Raw genomic sequence first — 17,390 nt, 5'->3', positions numbered from 1 at the left:
ACAGCAAAACAATGCATCAGGGAGCAGAAAAATGATGCCGAAGTCAGAAAGACCAATTGGAAGCAAGAGTTGAGAGAGCCTGGAGCCTAACAGGCTGCTTTATTTGGAGATGTGAATTAAGCTGACAGGTAGGATTAACAGTCCTTTCAATCACAGATCTTCTTCAATCAGGGTTATACAAAACTGCTTACATCGATGCAGAAAATGAGAATTGGGTGAGCGGGTGGGAATGTCACAGGAGTGTAGCTTGCAAAGGATGCAAGCATTTCCACAAGCCACCAGTGTAGCTTTATTTGACTGTGCAGATCAGAGCTTCATTCAGGACAGTGTGGCCCAAGCACCCATTTTCAAGGCACAGTGGTTGGGGATGGGCCAGAATATTTCCCTACCAATAACATGTCAGAGACAGCGATCCAAGAAAAGCAATCAGGTCCAAACCAAGAGTAAAAGTTAAAGAGTAAAAGTTAAAACTTTTACTATAGAACAGCTGGCCACCATTTAAAAGAGAAGAATTCTAAGGCCACCTCAGGGTGTATGCAGCAGAACTAATTTTCTTTGGGTCTTAAGTCATGGCCATACCCAGAACACTGTGGTTGAATACCAAGAGCTCTTCCACAGCACAGAAAGCCATAGCAATACGACTCATGTCAATGCAACCACCCTGGAAGATTTCAGATACCACACAACCAGCAACTTTGACATAAACATAAGAGGTGGGGCCTTGGCTCAGCAACTGAGCATCAGTTTTCTAAAATTAAGATTTGAACACATGCTTTTCAGCACCAGAAAGTTTAAGGAGCAATCCCTGGTTAGCTTCTTCAATTAAAAGCATCAAGGGCTGATTCCACATGGGCCAAAAACAGCGGTGTGAAAGCTGTGTGAAAACAGTATAAACCCTTTTACACTGTTTTATAACCCTTTTACACCATTTTCACACTGCTGTTTTTGGCCCATGCAGAATCAGCCAAGGAGTAGGCAGTGAAATACCCCTGCTTGAGACCCTGGAGAGCCACCATCTATTTGGAGAATGTGGACCATGAATGAAATGGTCACACTCGGTACAGGGCAGCTTCATGGGACTTGTTAACTAGGGAATGTTTTTTTTTTTTTTTGCAAACGTAACAGTGATATTATGAGAGAACAAACAAGAGTCTTTGCCCTTAAAACATAGGAGCTTTATATACTCTTATACAGGTACAGAATTGCAGAATTGAATGGTTTTGTAACACTCTGATTTCAAATGAATGAGTTAAATACTTTTGAGATCTACAGCAAAGTTTTTCTTTTAGGTTAGCGGGGTCCTTCAGAAATGTAAACCGTTTTTGCATTGATTTGCCAAGCCTCCATTGATGAGGAACAAAATAAGTTTTTTTTTAATTAAACAAGTTAATAAAAATGAAACAGAACACAAATTTTAATGAGGGGGGATATAATCCTTTTTATATGTACATGAGCAATTATATACAGAAAAGTAACTTTGCAGTAGCACTTCTGATTGCCCTTACTGCCTAGCACAGTGGTGGTGAACCTTTGATGCTCCAGATGTTATGAACTACAATTCCCATCAGCCCCTGCCAGCATGGCCAATTGGCCATGCTGGCAGGGGCTGATGGGAATTGTAGTCCATAACATCTGGAGTGCCAAAGGTTCGCCACCACAGGCCTAGCATAATCCACTACCCATCAGTGACACAAGCTTATTTCACTTGTTCTTTTGATGACCCAGCTCTGGCAAGAAGCCTTTTTACTCACTATTGATATTACTTCACAGTGTCTCTGGGCCCTAGTGTGCACATCCCCAATCTCTTAATCCATGGTTAGGACACACAGGGTTCTAAATTCCCTTCCTCCTGTGCTTTGGTTTGCAGTAACTATGATACAGTACCATGCCTGCACGAGTACTTAATGTAAGTTAACCCTACCTAGACTTCCACTTGGGACCAGGATTTGAGGGGGGTTTGCAAACCCTGGTAACGAGGATCTGGTTAGCAAATGCAACACTAAAGCAAACCCTTACAGCAAAAAAACATGGTTTGGAAAATGGCAGGATGGAGATGATTAGTTTGCATCAGGGATGCATCTAAATCTGAATTGGGATGGGTTGGACACATGAAAACTTCCAAGGCTGGAATATCTGGCTCTGGACTGGTGGAACAAATTACCAGCCGAGGTTAGAGCCCTGTAGGAATTATCTTTGTTCCGCAGGGCTTATAAAACCTGGTTGTTCCACCAGGCCTTTTCCAAATAGCCAGCCAGCACCAACAGCTCCTCTTGGCCTCCAGAATGCCCGGGGGGTGGGGGAATGGAGAGAAGGGGAGAGGAGATGGTTGGATTATTTTAAGTCGCCATTTTTAAAATATATTATTTATTAATCTACTGTTTTAGTATGTTGTAGGCGTTTTTAAAGTTTTATGCTGTATTTAAATGTTTTATTGTGTTTTAACTGTTGTAACCTGTCCTGAGCCACTTGGGATAAAAATGTGATAAAATTGACAGGGAATAATGTAGCACATATAAGGAGCCTCTGAAGTACATATGCAAATAAACATGGGCAAAACATGGTGCTTTTGAATGGTTGCTGAGTATATTCTCATTTTAAGGTGTGGGAACCAGATCATATCAGCATTACAGTGGAAGTGTTGGTCCAAGGGGAACATAGGCGATACATTGGGAGGGTCTTTTTTTTTTAAATCACTTTAAATGTAGATGTTTCTGAGGGTTTGTAAATTTGGGAATCGTTCATTAGCGTCCTTTGCTCTTTGAACATTTGTTTGCTATTCTTTATGCTCAGTATTATCCTGCTGCATGTGGTCGACAGCAGAGAACAGAATGGTTTATAGAGAACTTGGACAGGATGCAGTGCAATTGAACGTGTTATGTTTTCTGGCATCTGTAGTATGGGTTCACACCACCCGTTGCACAAGTGATATGGAGAACAGGGTTTGATTCCCCACTCCTCCACATGAAGCCTGCTGGGTGACCTTGGGCCAGTCACAGCTCTCTTAGAATTCTTCCAGCCCACGCAGAGGCAGGCAATAGCAAACCATGTTTGAATGTCTCTTGCCTTGAAAATCTTAGGGGGTTGCCGTTAAGTCAGCCGTGACTTTCCACCACCACTGCAAAATGCAGCCAGAGAAAAACAGCGGCAAACTGAATATCTTACATTGAAATCTCAGCAACACACGAACAAGGTAGAGCAGGCTAAACTGGGAACGGTTTGCCTGTCCCTTCATTAAATAAGAGGAACTCTCTGTGCGGTATAGTGGTGAAGAGAGGTGAACTCTAGTCTGGCGAACTGTTTGATTCCCTATTTCTTCACATTAGTGGTGGCTTCTAACCTGGTGAACTGCTCAGTGACCTTGGGCTAATTACAGTTCTCTCAGAACTATCTCAGACCCACCTACTTCACAAGAAGAAGAGTTTGAATTCATACCCCACCTTTCTCTCCTGTAAGGAGACTCAAGGTGGCTTACAAACTCCTTTCCCTTCCTCTCCCCACAACAGACTCCTTGTGAGGTAGGTAGGGCTGAGAGCTCTGAAGAACTGTGACTAGCCCAAGGTCACCCAGCAGGAATGTAGGAGTGCGGAAACACATCTGGTTCACCAGATAAGCCTCTGCCACTCATGTGGAGGAGTGGGGAATCAAACCCAGTTCTCCAGATTAGAATCCACCAGCTCTTAATCACTACACCACGCTGGCTCTTAAGGTATCTGTTGTTAAGGAGAGGAAGGGAAGGAGTTTGTAAGCTGCTTTGTGACTCCTTAAATGTAGAGAAAAGCAGGGTATAAAAATCCAACTCTTTTTCTTCTACATGTTTATAGATGGATTCAATGTCTAAAACCCAAAAGGAGGGAAGAGCACCTGAACTTCAGTAATTGCAAAGTTGAATTCACTTTCAGAACTAAAGCATTTGTTTATGAGGTTTCGTCTGAATATTCTTATGAACTTTGGGAAATTATTGCTGCAAACCATGCAATAGTGCCATCTTCCAGCACTGTAGCTGAGAATATTACTAAACGGCTGAATCAATACGTGAGTCATTTTCATCGTTTAACATAGGGTGAATAAAAAAACAGAACGCTGAACAAAGTAGAATTCTTCTGCAACAACATAATTTTTTAATGTAGTATTTTCAAAAATAATGCCTATGTACTTAATTTTAAACCATGCACACAAGTGTGTTCTTGAATTAAAAAATCCTTTTTCTTACGAAGTAAAGATTGTAGTGTCTTACTGAACCAAAACAAAGCAGTATCCACCTAATCTTGTCTGATTGTAGACTGTCAATTTCAGTGGAATTACTGCTATTATCCCACTGTTTCTCCTTGAACAGCTATGTTTGGGAATACTATTTCTCAAAAATATATCAATGTGCATTTTGCTGAACATGAGCAATGGAATCATACCTTCGTGTCTATAATAATTTGCATCAAAACATATAAAGCTGGAAAACTCCAAAATAATCAACCGGCCTGGAAGATGCTGTTATTCTTGACTGCAGGAAGATCATGCTAAAGAAACACACAGATCACTAGAAATGATGAACTGTACTCTGAAACCAAATCCCTCAGGCAATAATAGCGATTGTGCAAACCCGTTGCAAACCAACGAGAGGCCTTTTACAACATAGGCTGGTGCACAAGCCAGAGCAAGTGCAGACTGTTCACAATATGCACCTTTCTTGAAGGCTGTGATTCGATGGCTGGGGATGGTTCATGGCTAAGAACTCAAAGTGATGAAGATTTCTTCTATTACATCTTTTTCTGTACCAGTCTACTGATCCAGGCCTTTTTTTAAAAATTAAAATTGGAGCATCTGCCTTCCAGTCTTTTCCCAAGCTCCCAACCACTGCCCCCAAAATTGCAATATTTGAAAGCTTTCCTCCTTTCTTGCATCAGGGACCATATCTAGCAAGGTACATGACTGCTAAAAGGGGAAAGAGAACAGCTATTCTTGCCTGCAGAAGAACAACTGCTTACCAAAACACCTAGAAAGGCCATGCCTGAAAGGGGACTTGTGGGAGTATCTCATAAATGCCAGGTTTTAAAGGGCCATACGCAACATAGAATACTGTGCCTGTGCTGGGGTTGTTCTTGCTCTCCTCTTTCAACCTGAAATCTTTCCTGGGAAAGCTTTTGAAACAAGATCCAACCAACTACAAGGAGGATGGCAGCAGTAAAGAAAAACTGTCAAAATCCATCTCCTGTACACATGGTGCATGCATGCAACCTAGGCAAAGGTAAAGATATAGCTCATGTACACTCTTTAACAAAACAGAATGGAACAGTGAAATACCTCCCTTCATAACTTTTAATTGACATTCCTGATCACTAGTAATAAGAGAAAGGAGAGGGGGGGAATGCTGTGACCAGGCCTATCCGGCATGTATATTCCTTGTAAAGATTCCCCAGGCCCGCAAACATATTTTAGATGCACATAAGCCAACAACTCAAGAACGCACCACAAATGAGATTTTGAAATGATGCAATCGTCTCTTTAACCAAGGATAGAAAGGTACCAACTCTTCAAAATCGTATGGGAAGGTTGTTACCTTGCTATCAAGAGAGAGATCGTACACAGTATGACCAAGGTGGCTCACATGTTTTCAAGCTTGCACTCTTATCCAACATACACTGTATTTGTCAGGGCAATTCAGAGAGTCACAAATAAGAAAAGGATACTAAGTTTTTTTTTTTAATAAGGGCAACTCCCCCCCCTCCCCAAAACGAAAGAAAAGGAATTCTGTTTACCAGTATAGATCCACATCACAGTACATCAATATCAACAGCATTCGCTTTCGTCTATTTTTGGTACATAAGATGGAATCCTCTCTCTACACAACCTCATAAGGCTTCAGTAACTAAGAGTAAAAAACCTATTAGTTTACAATTTCTTTAAAAAATTCTGAAAAGACACAGCAAGTTCTAAACTTTAGTAGTGCTACCCATACACAACTACCCGGCTTCAGAACCCAGTAAAAGCCCAGATGCCTCTTTCAGGGAAGCTCTTCAACATCAGGGAAGATGTGCAATAAGGACGTTGCTTACTATGACCTCCCCCCCTCCCAAAAAAATTACACATGGCACATTCTCAATCAAATTTCGCAATGTAAAAAGTTAAACATACCTAACCAAATAAATAATAATTAAAAAAAGAATGTGTTTGTTAAGTATTCTAAAACCACTATGTAGAATAATGGCCGCTTCCGCGCTCACAGATTATTTACACGGTAATACCCAGCTGAGGGTACCCTGCTACAAAACGTGTTAAAACAAAGGGTAAACTTGAAATGCTTCGTCTTCCATAATAAAAGTCTAGCAGCTTGACTATCTAATGCTGTTGTGTGTGTGTATTTCCCCTGCACGAATGGTCTCGGGAAGGGTTCAATCCATGTCTTCATCCAGTTCGTAATTGTCTTTATCATAAATATCTTTTACTAAAAGAACCCGTACAAGCATATTTTCCAAAGTATTGCGGTCCACAGAAGCGGAGGTGTACCAGAGTGGGTCATCTGAGGAATCGGGGCAAGCAGGTTGCAAATAGAACATATCCGTCCTCTGACTGAGGTTCGGTGGGCTGAAAAGGAGAAGGAAGAGGTTAGTCCTCCTCTAAGTGACAGCCTTTCACATATTTACAAAGAGCAATCATGTCCTCCCCAAATTTCCTCTTTTCCAACTTCAGCATTCCCAAGTCCCTCAGTTCCTCCTCATAGAGCTTGCTCTCCAGGCCCCGATCTTCCTTGTCTCTCTCCTCTGCCCCCACTCCATTCTGTCCACTTCCTTTTTAAAGTGAGGCCTCCAGAACTGGACACAGAACTCCATCATCCACTTCCTGTTCCTGTTAACTGGAAGCACCAAGGACTGAACTCAGGACCTCTAGAGAATTACTAACTCAAGTTAGAGGCAGCCTTCAAATATTTACTTAAACAAAATCTGCAATGTGTGCTTTTGAAGAAGAAGAAGAAGAAGAAGAGGAGTAGTAGTTTGGATTTATATCCCCCCCTTTCTCTCCTGTAGGAGACTCAAAGGGGCTTACAATCTCCTTGCCCTTCCCCCCTCACAACAAACACCCTGTGAGGTGGGTGGGATTGAGAGAGCTCCGAGAAGCTGTGACTAGCCCAAGGTCACCCAGCTGGCGTGTGTGGGAGTGCACAGGCTAATCTGAATTCCCCAGATAAGCCTCCACAGCTCAGGTGGCCGAGCTGGGAATCAAACCCGGTTCCTCCAGATTAGATACACGAGCTCTTAACCTCCTGCGCCACTGCTGCTCCTCCTCTTGAAGAGTTAAGAACTCTGTTCATAGCTTCACAGTTATGAGAAGTCACTGGTCCCCAGTTTATATGGAAGGGCATGAACATTTGCTTAGAGTTTGATGAAAGCAGCAGTCTTTGGCATGTGGATTTTAAATCTTTCCCTCTACAAGAGGGTTTAAAAATCTCTATTAATGTACACCGCAAACAACTAAGAAATCTGCAGACTGTACAACTCACACATAACACCAGTTGAAAGAAAATAAATACCTCTTAGATAAATAGCATTCAAACATTTTCACGGGGCATCTAGAGGGATCGGCTGTATTTTCAATTTGTTCAAATATTGGCTCATCATCTTCATGCTTCCTTTTTCCACTGGCAATTTTATCATCTAGCACAAGAGGAAAATTAAGAACACCATAAAGCCTTCGACAATACATTGAACACCATAAATCTTTCAAGAGAGACCAGCATGAGATTGGGATGAATAAATTACAGGTATAGATGAATTACAACTACTGCACTGTAATAGACAAAGGTACACCTACCGTGTTTCCCCGAAAATAAGACCTATCCTGAAAATAAGCCCTACCATGATTTTTCAGGATTTTTGGAGGATGCTTGAAATATAAGCCCTACTCCAAAAATAAGCCCTAGTTACAGATTTCCCAGCGCAGCTGATCTGGTCATGCGGGGGGGTGGGGGTGGGCAAAATCACGGGGGGAAAAATAAGACTAGGACATCCCCTGAAAATAAGCCCTAATGCATCTTTTGGAACAAAAATTAATATAAGACCCTGTCTTATTTTCAGGGAAACACGGTATTGTTCAGTCACATGTACTGTGATCCCTATTTTTCCCCCCTGCAAAGTTTAGCTATAACTCTTTTGCCCTTACTACTGAGGCTGAGAAATAAGGAAGCAAAATAGTGGAAAAGGCCCTGCCTCCCTTGAGCCATAAACAAATGCTGGCCTCTGATTCAAGGAGCTTGCTGCTCCTTAAGAAGAGCAAATTCACCCCCTAACTATTTTCTATAGTTTGTAACCTACCCTGAGTCTCAGGCTGATTCCGCATGGGCCAAAAACAGCAGTGTGAAAATGGTGTGAAAATGGTGTAAAAGGGTTTAAAATGGTGTAAAAGGGTTTATACTGTTTTCACACCGTTTTCACACTGCTGTTTTTGGTGGAATCAGCCTCAGAGAAAGGTGAGTTTTCAATGAAACAAACAAACAAATCTCTTTTAAAAACTCTGAATCAAAGGCACCCAAGTAGGCTGAATAAAGAAGCTGCTAGAATATTTACTTCAGGATGTTATCAGTACCTTCATTATCTGTTCCACACAGGGAGGAAACCTGATATCCAAGACAAGCTTTGCTTTCCATTGTTAGAGGATTTTTCTTCCAATGTCTGTAAATTGTGCCAAAGGAAATTCTTAAGTGCTGCTCCACTGTTTTCAGGCCAAAATACTTGGTGTTAAAGTAGAAAAGTGTGTTCAGAAGAGCAACAGGAGAGTGGGATCCTAGCTGTTTTATCCTCCAGAGGTAGTCTTCTTCAACCCGAGAAAATACCGAACCTGGTAGAAAGAAAAGGCCAATATATACTAAGAAAGAGTTTTATTATAAACAAGAAAATCTGCCAGATTCCAAATGAAACTATGGCTGATTCCGCATGGGCCAAAAACAGTGGTGTGAAACTGGTGTGAAAACAGTATAAACCCTTTTACACTGTTTTAAACCCTTTTACACCATTTTCACACTGTTTTCACACTGCTGTTTTTGGCCCATGCGGAATCAGCCTAAGTCTCCTGTATGTAGTTTTTTAGAAAATAAAGTTGGTTATGGCATCATCTCCTAGACTGAACTAAACCATTCACCTTACTCAGGTGTTCGACGATGGCCTAACACATTGGATATTTAAATTTACATTTAAATTTATAATCAAGCTGAGATTTTTCATGCAGTTTAAACCTTTAAAATCCACATGCCAAAGACTGAATTTTTTTTTAAAATTGCACTGATCAATGAAAAGCTATATAATATCAGAGAGAAGACAGAAATGACTGACAAAAAAAAGTTACCATCTGGAAGTATGCTCGGTTGCCAGCTTCGGAGTATTTTATTTAATTCCTGCTCAAATGTATGATAATTTGGATCCATAAAGAGATTATCTTTTTTATTGCTTCCATAGAGATACTATAGAGAAAGAGGGGTACTCAGTTCAGTACAGATAAACAAAAAGACAGTGAAACTATTCCAGCAGTACTATGCAATCTTCTATTCATTGTTAAATAGCAACACAAAGAGATGCTACATTTGTTACAAAGACCAAATTAGAAACCAATATCCTATTTCCAGCCCCACAGTTTAAGCATACTGAGCTGTGGATAGCCTGTACATATCACCAATTTCAAAGTTTCAAAACAGCCCGCTTTATGTCTTCTGAGTTTCTAAATTATTATGTAGCTTATGATCTAAAGCTGTTCTTGCATGGAAGAAGAGGAGTTTGAATTTATATCCCCCCTTTCTCTCCTGTAAGGAGACTCAAAGGGGCTTACAATCTCCTCCACCCCACAACAAAACACCCTGTGGGGTAGGTGGGGCTGAGAGAGCTCTGAATAACTGTGACTAGCCCAAGATCCAGTGGTGGGATTCAAATAATTTAACAACTGGTTGTTTACAAGCACCATTTTAACAACCGGTTCTGCCGAATTGGTGCAAACCTGCTGAATCCCACCACTGCCAAGGTCACCCAGCTAGCGTTGGGTTGGGAGTGCATAAAATAATCTGGTTCCCCAGATAAGCCTCCGCAGCTCAAGTGGCAGAGTGGGGAATCAAACCTGGTTCTCCAGATTAGAGTGCACCTGCTCTTAACCACTACACCACGCTGGAAAGCATTGTGGCACTAAATTCCAATTAAGGAATAGCTACTCTGAACAAACTGTGATCCTGAGAATCTTGAACTTCACACTGAGAAGCCAGATTAGCTTCTCAGAGAAGCCACAATAACGAATGTGGTTTCTCTGTACCAGTGGTTCTCAACCTTCCTAATGCCGCGACCCTTTAATACAGTTCCTCATGTTGTGGTGACCCCCAACCCTAACATTTATCCATTTTACTGATAGAGAGAACTGATGCAGAGAGTCTTAGGTGACCCCTGTGAAAGGGTCATTTGACCCCCAAAGGGGTCGCGACCCACAGGTTGAGAACCACTGCTCTATACAGTTACATTTGGTCAGCCTGACCTACAATATGCACAGTGCACATTTCATGGATTATATTTTCTCCACTTCTTGTAAAGGCGCTTATAGCATACATGGGGGACATCCCAACAAGTCAGGCCAGGCAGAAAAACAGTGACTGACCTAAGGTCACAAAATAAACTTACAGCTGGAGATTTAAATGAGCTTGGTTCAGGTTCAACACTCTACTCAACCCAAGAATGTAGCACGTGCAATCCTTTTATGGGAGGGCTTATCTGACATAGAATAAGGGGTCCCACTCTCATTCCCCCCAAGAACTACATTATAAGCTGCTTTACAATTTTGCCATCTCTTCAGCAGATAGTAGACCCATAAATGATGAACGAAAGCTACCTGCCTCTTCCTCTGACCCACCACCTCCTGAGATTCTGATCAACTTCAGACCTTCTGTCAAAACATTTTAGAAGGACATCATCACACTGTCAAAGCACTGCTTCCTATCATGCATTAGACCAGGAATGTCAAACATGCAGACTGGGGACCAGATCTGGCCCTTTGAGGGAGCTTATCAGGCCTGCGAGCCACCTGAGGGAACGCCCTCCCCGCTCTCATTCCCAATCTGGCCTGGTGATGGGGGGACGGTTGCCTCAGCTGGCTCATGGACCTGATAAGCCTTTTCAAGGCAACCACCCCACTCGTTATGGGATCCCCAGTCCAGGCACCCCTCCCCGCCAGTGCCATTCTGGGACAGCTAAGGCAGCTACCCCAACGCAGGGCCCGGCCCAGTAAAATTTATGTCATATTCGGCCCTCATAACAAATGAGTTCAACACCCCTGCATTAGACATTACTTTCCCATGGTTTGCAAAATAGAGCTTATTATAATATCGATGTCCTGTAAACAATGCATTTTTGGGGGGTGATTTACCTCCTGAATCCCAAGACACAGATAATAAATGCTGTCAGGTGCATAGTTTTCTCCATTTGGTCTCCGGACTTCATTAACAAAGTGTGCCAATCCAAAGTTTAGCTCAGCCGGTGTATGTGACACAAGATCTTCTTTTAATTTCACTGCCTTGGCTGAGATGTAAAAAAAAATAATTGCAGGGCATCATGAAATGTAATATTTAAGTAAAAGAACAAAGCATCCTGCCGAAGAATATATGATGTAGAAAAACAGTTACAGCAGGCAACAGAAAATGAGAAGCAAGAAGCAGACAGAGCTTTTCAGCACAGTTATTAATTTCAATATTAACTACCAGGTTGTCACAGTAATTCTTTGCAGTAACATCTCATAACTCAAATTTTATTCATTAGAAGCTGAGGCTGTGATCATTTTCCCCCAAAACCACCCCAAGAAGCCCAGAATCAGAAATCAAGCCCAGATTCTAGTTCAACATATACTCTACTGGAAAACACTGGCTGTTTGTTAGACCTAAGACTTATAGCTAAGGAGGAAATACTTACTTGATTTCAGCTCATCTAATACTGGTAGATCTTCATCTAGATTCCTAGTTTTTACCCAGTGTTTCCATGCATTTACACCATATGCATACTTGAAGGGAAAACTGCACTCTGAATTCTCAGAGCTATCATCCTGAGAGTGGTACTCTGACACTGCTTTTCTCTTCGCTCCCTGCCATTAAAACAGATCTGTAAATATTACTGCTTATTAACATTGAACTTAACAGTCAGTAATTCTACTCTCTACTACAAAGAAACAAAGGCCTAGTAAAACTGTAACTACCAGCTGTCAACCAGATTTCTGAAGACCAATGTAATACTTGTAGTTCATGAGCTCAAAGCGACTGGTTAAATCCTTACACTATAATCTTTCACAAACCACTCTGCACCTCAAACACTGCCAGAGATATGTAATAATATATACAAAGGGTTGAACCCTACAACTCCTTCCCACTAATGGCAGTCTTTTCCTCTGGTCCATATAGCCCTCTGCTAATACAAATGGTTTCATCTGCTGGTATAAGTGCTATTAGTGGAAGCCATAGGGTCCAACCCTTAAAACATTTATACAGAGTTATCAGTGCAACAGAATTTCCCCCAAAAATTAAAACAAGGTTTCAATGGTTGTAAATAATTTTGTTTATGTATTCATCCACATTTCAGGTTTACTTTACATCTTATACAGTATTAAATGGGCACAAGCCCCACACCAAGGCAGATCAAACAAACCATGCATGACACTGAGAAACCCCAGAAGGATACAGTTTATGAGATCAGCATATAGAATAATACAAGAATCTACAAAACACCCAATTTGAACCTGCAATCAGTGAAAGCATACCATATTTCTTCTCAAAAATCATACCACAGGCTACTTTCAAGAAATTTAGACCCAAAATGAAGAAGAAATACCAGATAAGAATATCCTGGGGAGGAGAATCCAGATGAGGATTATCTTGCCCATATTTGCATAGTCTTGACCTAGAATTCTGGGGTCATTTCTTATCAGAAGTGACACTTAACCCCGCCGCCTCAACTCACAAGTTAGTGGCTCCATTGCTTTTCCATTATAGAACATGGTCCCTGGAAACCTGATTCATGTTATCTCCAAAGGAAAAAACACCACCTTTCTATAAGCAAGGAAGTACTGGGGAAATGAATTTACCCCAGAAACAACTCGATTTTCCCACTGGAAATCCCACTTTTTAAATAACTCATAAAGTGAGTGTTGTACAACTTGGCCATGTCCGAAGAATCCCAAATGCCGCTATCAATGTGAGAATTGTAAATGTCTACCATGAACTCTCCCACCTCTACGTTCTTGTGGAGTAACATTTAAATCAGGGGTGTCCAACTCCAGCACCCTGATGTTCATGGACTACAATTCCCATCAGTCCCTGCCAGCATGGCCAATTGCAGTAACAACTGTTTACTCATTTATACCACACGTCCAACACATCAGCTGTACCTTCTTTTTAGTTCGAGGTCTTGGCTGTTCCTCGTATTCCACTCCAAAGACGGGCAGTAGCAAAAATTCACTTTCTGGATCAAGTTCTTCTGTTGCTGCACATACAGTAGAAGTTTTATTTCCATAAGATGGGTTTGACTACCATGTTGTTCAAAACAGCGCTCAAGGTGTATACAATTGAGAGGTATCATTTATTCTTATATTTATTTATAAGCACTGGCATTTATTGAAGGGAGTGCATAATCTAACATTCTGCCGACAATTAGTGGCAAATTTTCTTTTTCATTAAAAAGAAATGTAATTATTTCAAGTAATTACTGGCCAACAACAGATGCATAGAATTCCTCAGTTCAACCAAGAAAAGTTTTAACTAATTCTGAACACATAATCTGGGTCTTGTTTGTTTCTTCTACATATAAACACTAATGGCTTACACCAAACTCAGGGGCATAGGGGGAGAAAATGGTGCCTGGGCGCTGCCCCCTGGCCCCGCCCACACTTCCCTTTTTTTGCCAGCTGAAAACAGCTTTCTGTCGGCTGAAAACTGCCAGGCAGGTGGGGTGGGGCCAGGCCTGGCAAGGCAAGGCAAGGTAAGGCGAGGGCGGAGAGAAGGGGCAATTTTCCACCCCTACCGACGCGCACCCGGCCCCTTATAACTATGTCTCTGACCAAACTACAGCTGAAATCAGCAAGCTCTAAGGGCTTTGTCTTAATTTGAAAGTCTTGCCCTTATTCTAAATTGAATAATGCATTTTTTAAAAGGACACTCACGAACCTGGCCAGAAAGGTGATGATACCTTTCCCCCACTGCTATGACAAGTAGTCCTTACGTCTAATCACTAACAGCAGCCCAGCTTGATTCAGAAGTCCTCCAAAATGGGACGAGCCACAACTACATTTTAGGATTCAGCTAATTCAAGAAGCCAAAAGATCTAACTATTTTTTTAAAAAATCAGGATCAACTTCCTACCTCACCAATACCATTTGTGCATGAAAGAGCAGTTGGGAGGGATGGGGGAGAAACTGAGTCAGAAGCAATGCCCCCCTCTCGCTTCACCTAAACTCCTCATTGGTTTTCTGTCACAGTGGAAAGGCCTCTTCAGGAAAAAAAAATATGGGGGTTTCACAAGGACACCACTCATGCTTCCAGTCTTCTAATGTTTTAGTACAAATGGGTTTTGTGGAAGGGATTTTGGGATGGTGGCTAACTCGGAATCCTTTGAACAACAGAGAATCTCAAGCGGAGGGTGAAACCAGACATGATTTCATATGGAATGGAGATCTTGTGAAATATATGGCTAAAAAAAGTGGCCACAGGCTATGTTACAGAAGGCTTTAAAAAGCATGAAGATACATTAATGGAGGATCTCAGTGACCTCTGACCATAACAAGATCACCCCCATTTAGAGGCTATTTGTTCCAAATGCCTGGGCCACAGAATAGGCCATAGCTATCAGCTCTATGCCATCACTTGTGAGTATCCAAAAGAGTAAACTGAATAGCCAACTGCTAGAAAATACAGAAGCAGATGGACTTTGGCCTCATCTGGCAAGTCACTTGACAATATTGTCATCCTCTCTTTACATAAAAACGTGGGAGAACTGCTCTGAGCCACTAGGAAAACTTAAAGGAGATCTAAATTTAGGTGTCTAATTTGGCTTTCCTGGGAGAAGACAGCTAGCAGCTGTTTGTTTGGTTTTTTTAAAAAGTTTGCCTCACATCAATTGTCAGGTGATACATTTTTAAAAAAAACTTAAGTGTACAAACCTCTGGGAAAATCAACTTCAATATCAAGGTCTGAGTCATATGGAATATCTGGCAGGCTGCTCTGCGGTTCAGTCTCAGAGTTAAGCAATTCTGCCTCAGTTATTACGCCTGTAATAGACAAAGAAAATATGTCACTTTGGTTTCCTTCACAATATAACCAATACAGTCCTGAGAAAATGGTGCCTGGGCGCTGCCCCCCTGGCCCCACCCACACTTCAGACCCATAGGGAAGTAAAAGGAGGATATGAATACCCCCAAAAGCTAAGTTATTCTATTACTTAACCCTTTACTCTATCCCAGACAACTTGCTGGGTGCTTCAGCAGATTTCTGATCGGTGGGACTGGGGTTACAAATCTGGTGCCTTGATTGATAAAGCAGCAATTTCTCAATCTAAACATTTCCAAATGGTTCAAATTAACTAAAAAAAACTATTCCAGAATGATCCTCTGAAGAATGATCCAGCCACAGATGCAGGCGAAACGTCAGGAGAAAATGCTACTGGAACACGGCCATACAATCGGGAAAACACACAACGCTCTATTCCAGAACTTTTTACTTGGTAAACATTTCTGTACATCACCTCAGAATGGTATTTACATCTTTACATTTTCAAACTATGTCAACATCACTTCTTGCTGGTTGATACTCTCAAACATTGTTGCCCCAATGCTTTTGTATATGGGGTATTTCGGTTACTAGAGGACTTGTTTCTCTGTCTTGTATTCTGAGCATAGGGACAAATTTCTGACCAAGATTTTAACTGTCTAAATCCTCTTTCTGATTTTGATGAACTAGTCATTTTGCTCTAGCAGTAACCCCTGCTGAATACTGTACATGTGCTTATCTGATCCAAACATTACAACTTCTTAATGTATTCATGTATTTATGAATAATCAGGATTAGCCATATGGACAAGAAAGGAAAACTGACAGCAAAACCACCCGAATACATTAGCAATATTTGAAAAAACGTCTGCTGAGACATACTTTTGAGTTCTGCAGATTCTGCAGTATCATCTTTTTCACGCTCCTCTTCCGCTTCAGCAACTGGTGAATCTTTAGCTTCCTCGTGGCTGGAAGGGATTTTATTCTTTAGCTCTTCTATTGCTTCAAGTATCTTCTCACTGCTATCCAGTGTAGTGGGCAGGAAAACTGGAACTGGTACCTAGTACAGCGATGAATATATCAATACTATTGCTAATAAATACTCAAAGTCAATCTAGAGCTAACCGAAGCAGTCCTACTTAACTGTCATCTTTTGAAAGCGAGAAAGTAAAAAAAACAATGACAAATGGTTTCCAGTGAAAACGTGAAGATTCAAGTCCAGTAGCACCTTGCAGACCAATGTGGTTAACAGGGCACGAGCTTTCGAGAGTCAAAGCTTCCTCCCTCAGATACCTTTCATTGTCTGACGAAGGGAACTATGACTCCTGTAAGCTCACACCGTTAAAATCTTGTTGGTGCCTAAGGAGTTACCAGACACGAATCTACTGCTGACCAACATGGCTGTTCTCTGAAACTACTTCTGTTCAAACTGTGTGGATGGTCGTGGCAGGGGGATTAAACACTGATTTAAACCAATACATGTAGGATATGAAGAACAGATATAGAATCATTTACTTATGCACGGTTGCATTTTTAAAGTCCCAAATGTTATATCTGCATTACCTTTAACGTCCCATTGCATTGTTTGGGACCTCAATCTTGCCCCTAAAAACAGACTGTTCCCATTTATAAGACTGTTACAATGAATTGGGGAGCGGAGATTGTGATCAGGTTCTGCTTTTTACATTTTTATTTTTTACAAATCACTTCTGACATCCTATGCCAGGGGTATCCACCTTTGGCCCTCCAGATGTTTATCACATACTTGCAGGGGCTGTTGGGAACTTTAGTCAACAAACATCTGGAAGGCCAGGGTTAGATACCCCTGTCCTATACCTTTCCTTTGTCTTTTTACTTAATATGCAAGTTCTGGAAGTTTCAGTGCCAGCTGCAGAAGATGGGTTACATGCATGAAGAGAATGGCACTGTACCCGTTGAAACAGATTCTTGCCCAGATAAGCACCTTAACAGCAGGAACCTTTGAAGCCTGGTGACACCATGCTTTGTCACTTCGAGAGAGATAGGAAAACTACGGGACACAAGGCGCATAATGGATGATACAACTGCTATCAAGCAGAGTGCCTTTTCTTTCACGTCTGGTAAATGTATAGCAGTCTCTTTTCAATTTATCTTGAATT

The 17,390-nt window shown here is 41.4% G+C and overlaps 1 protein-coding gene across 6 annotated transcripts in view; it reads right to left on the bottom strand.

Annotated features, from left to right (window-relative positions):
• Nucleotides 1-4,095: 4,095 nt before the first annotated feature.
• ZMYM2 (zinc finger MYM-type containing 2) overlaps nt 4,096-17,390 on the bottom strand; it is a 77,283-nt gene continuing 63,988 nt past the window's right edge. For all 6 annotated transcript variants that reach the window (XM_048492599.1, XM_048492598.1, XM_048492601.1 and 3 more), the window contains 9 exons: nt 16,135-16,312; nt 15,148-15,255; nt 13,381-13,475; nt 11,916-12,084; nt 11,377-11,528; nt 9,328-9,442; nt 8,572-8,823; nt 7,520-7,643; nt 4,096-6,576 (listed from right to left, as the gene is read on the bottom strand). In XM_048492599.1, the coding sequence (XP_048348556.1) occupies nt 6,384-6,576; nt 7,520-7,643; nt 8,572-8,823; nt 9,328-9,442; nt 11,377-11,528; nt 11,916-12,084; nt 13,381-13,475; nt 15,148-15,255; nt 16,135-16,312 (1,386 nt within the window). In that variant the 3' untranslated portion in view covers nt 4,096-6,383. The remainder of the gene's footprint in view (nt 6,577-7,519; nt 7,644-8,571; nt 8,824-9,327; nt 9,443-11,376; nt 11,529-11,915; nt 12,085-13,380; nt 13,476-15,147; nt 15,256-16,134; nt 16,313-17,390) is intronic.

Source organism: Sphaerodactylus townsendi, linkage group LG04 (genome assembly GCF_021028975.2).
Source record: "Sphaerodactylus townsendi isolate TG3544 linkage group LG04, MPM_Stown_v2.3, whole genome shotgun sequence".
Classification (NCBI taxonomy): domain Eukaryota; kingdom Metazoa; phylum Chordata; class Lepidosauria; order Squamata; family Sphaerodactylidae; genus Sphaerodactylus; species Sphaerodactylus townsendi.
Note: the sequence above shows the minus strand (reverse complement) of the source record. Positions and strands in the feature narration are given on the sequence as shown.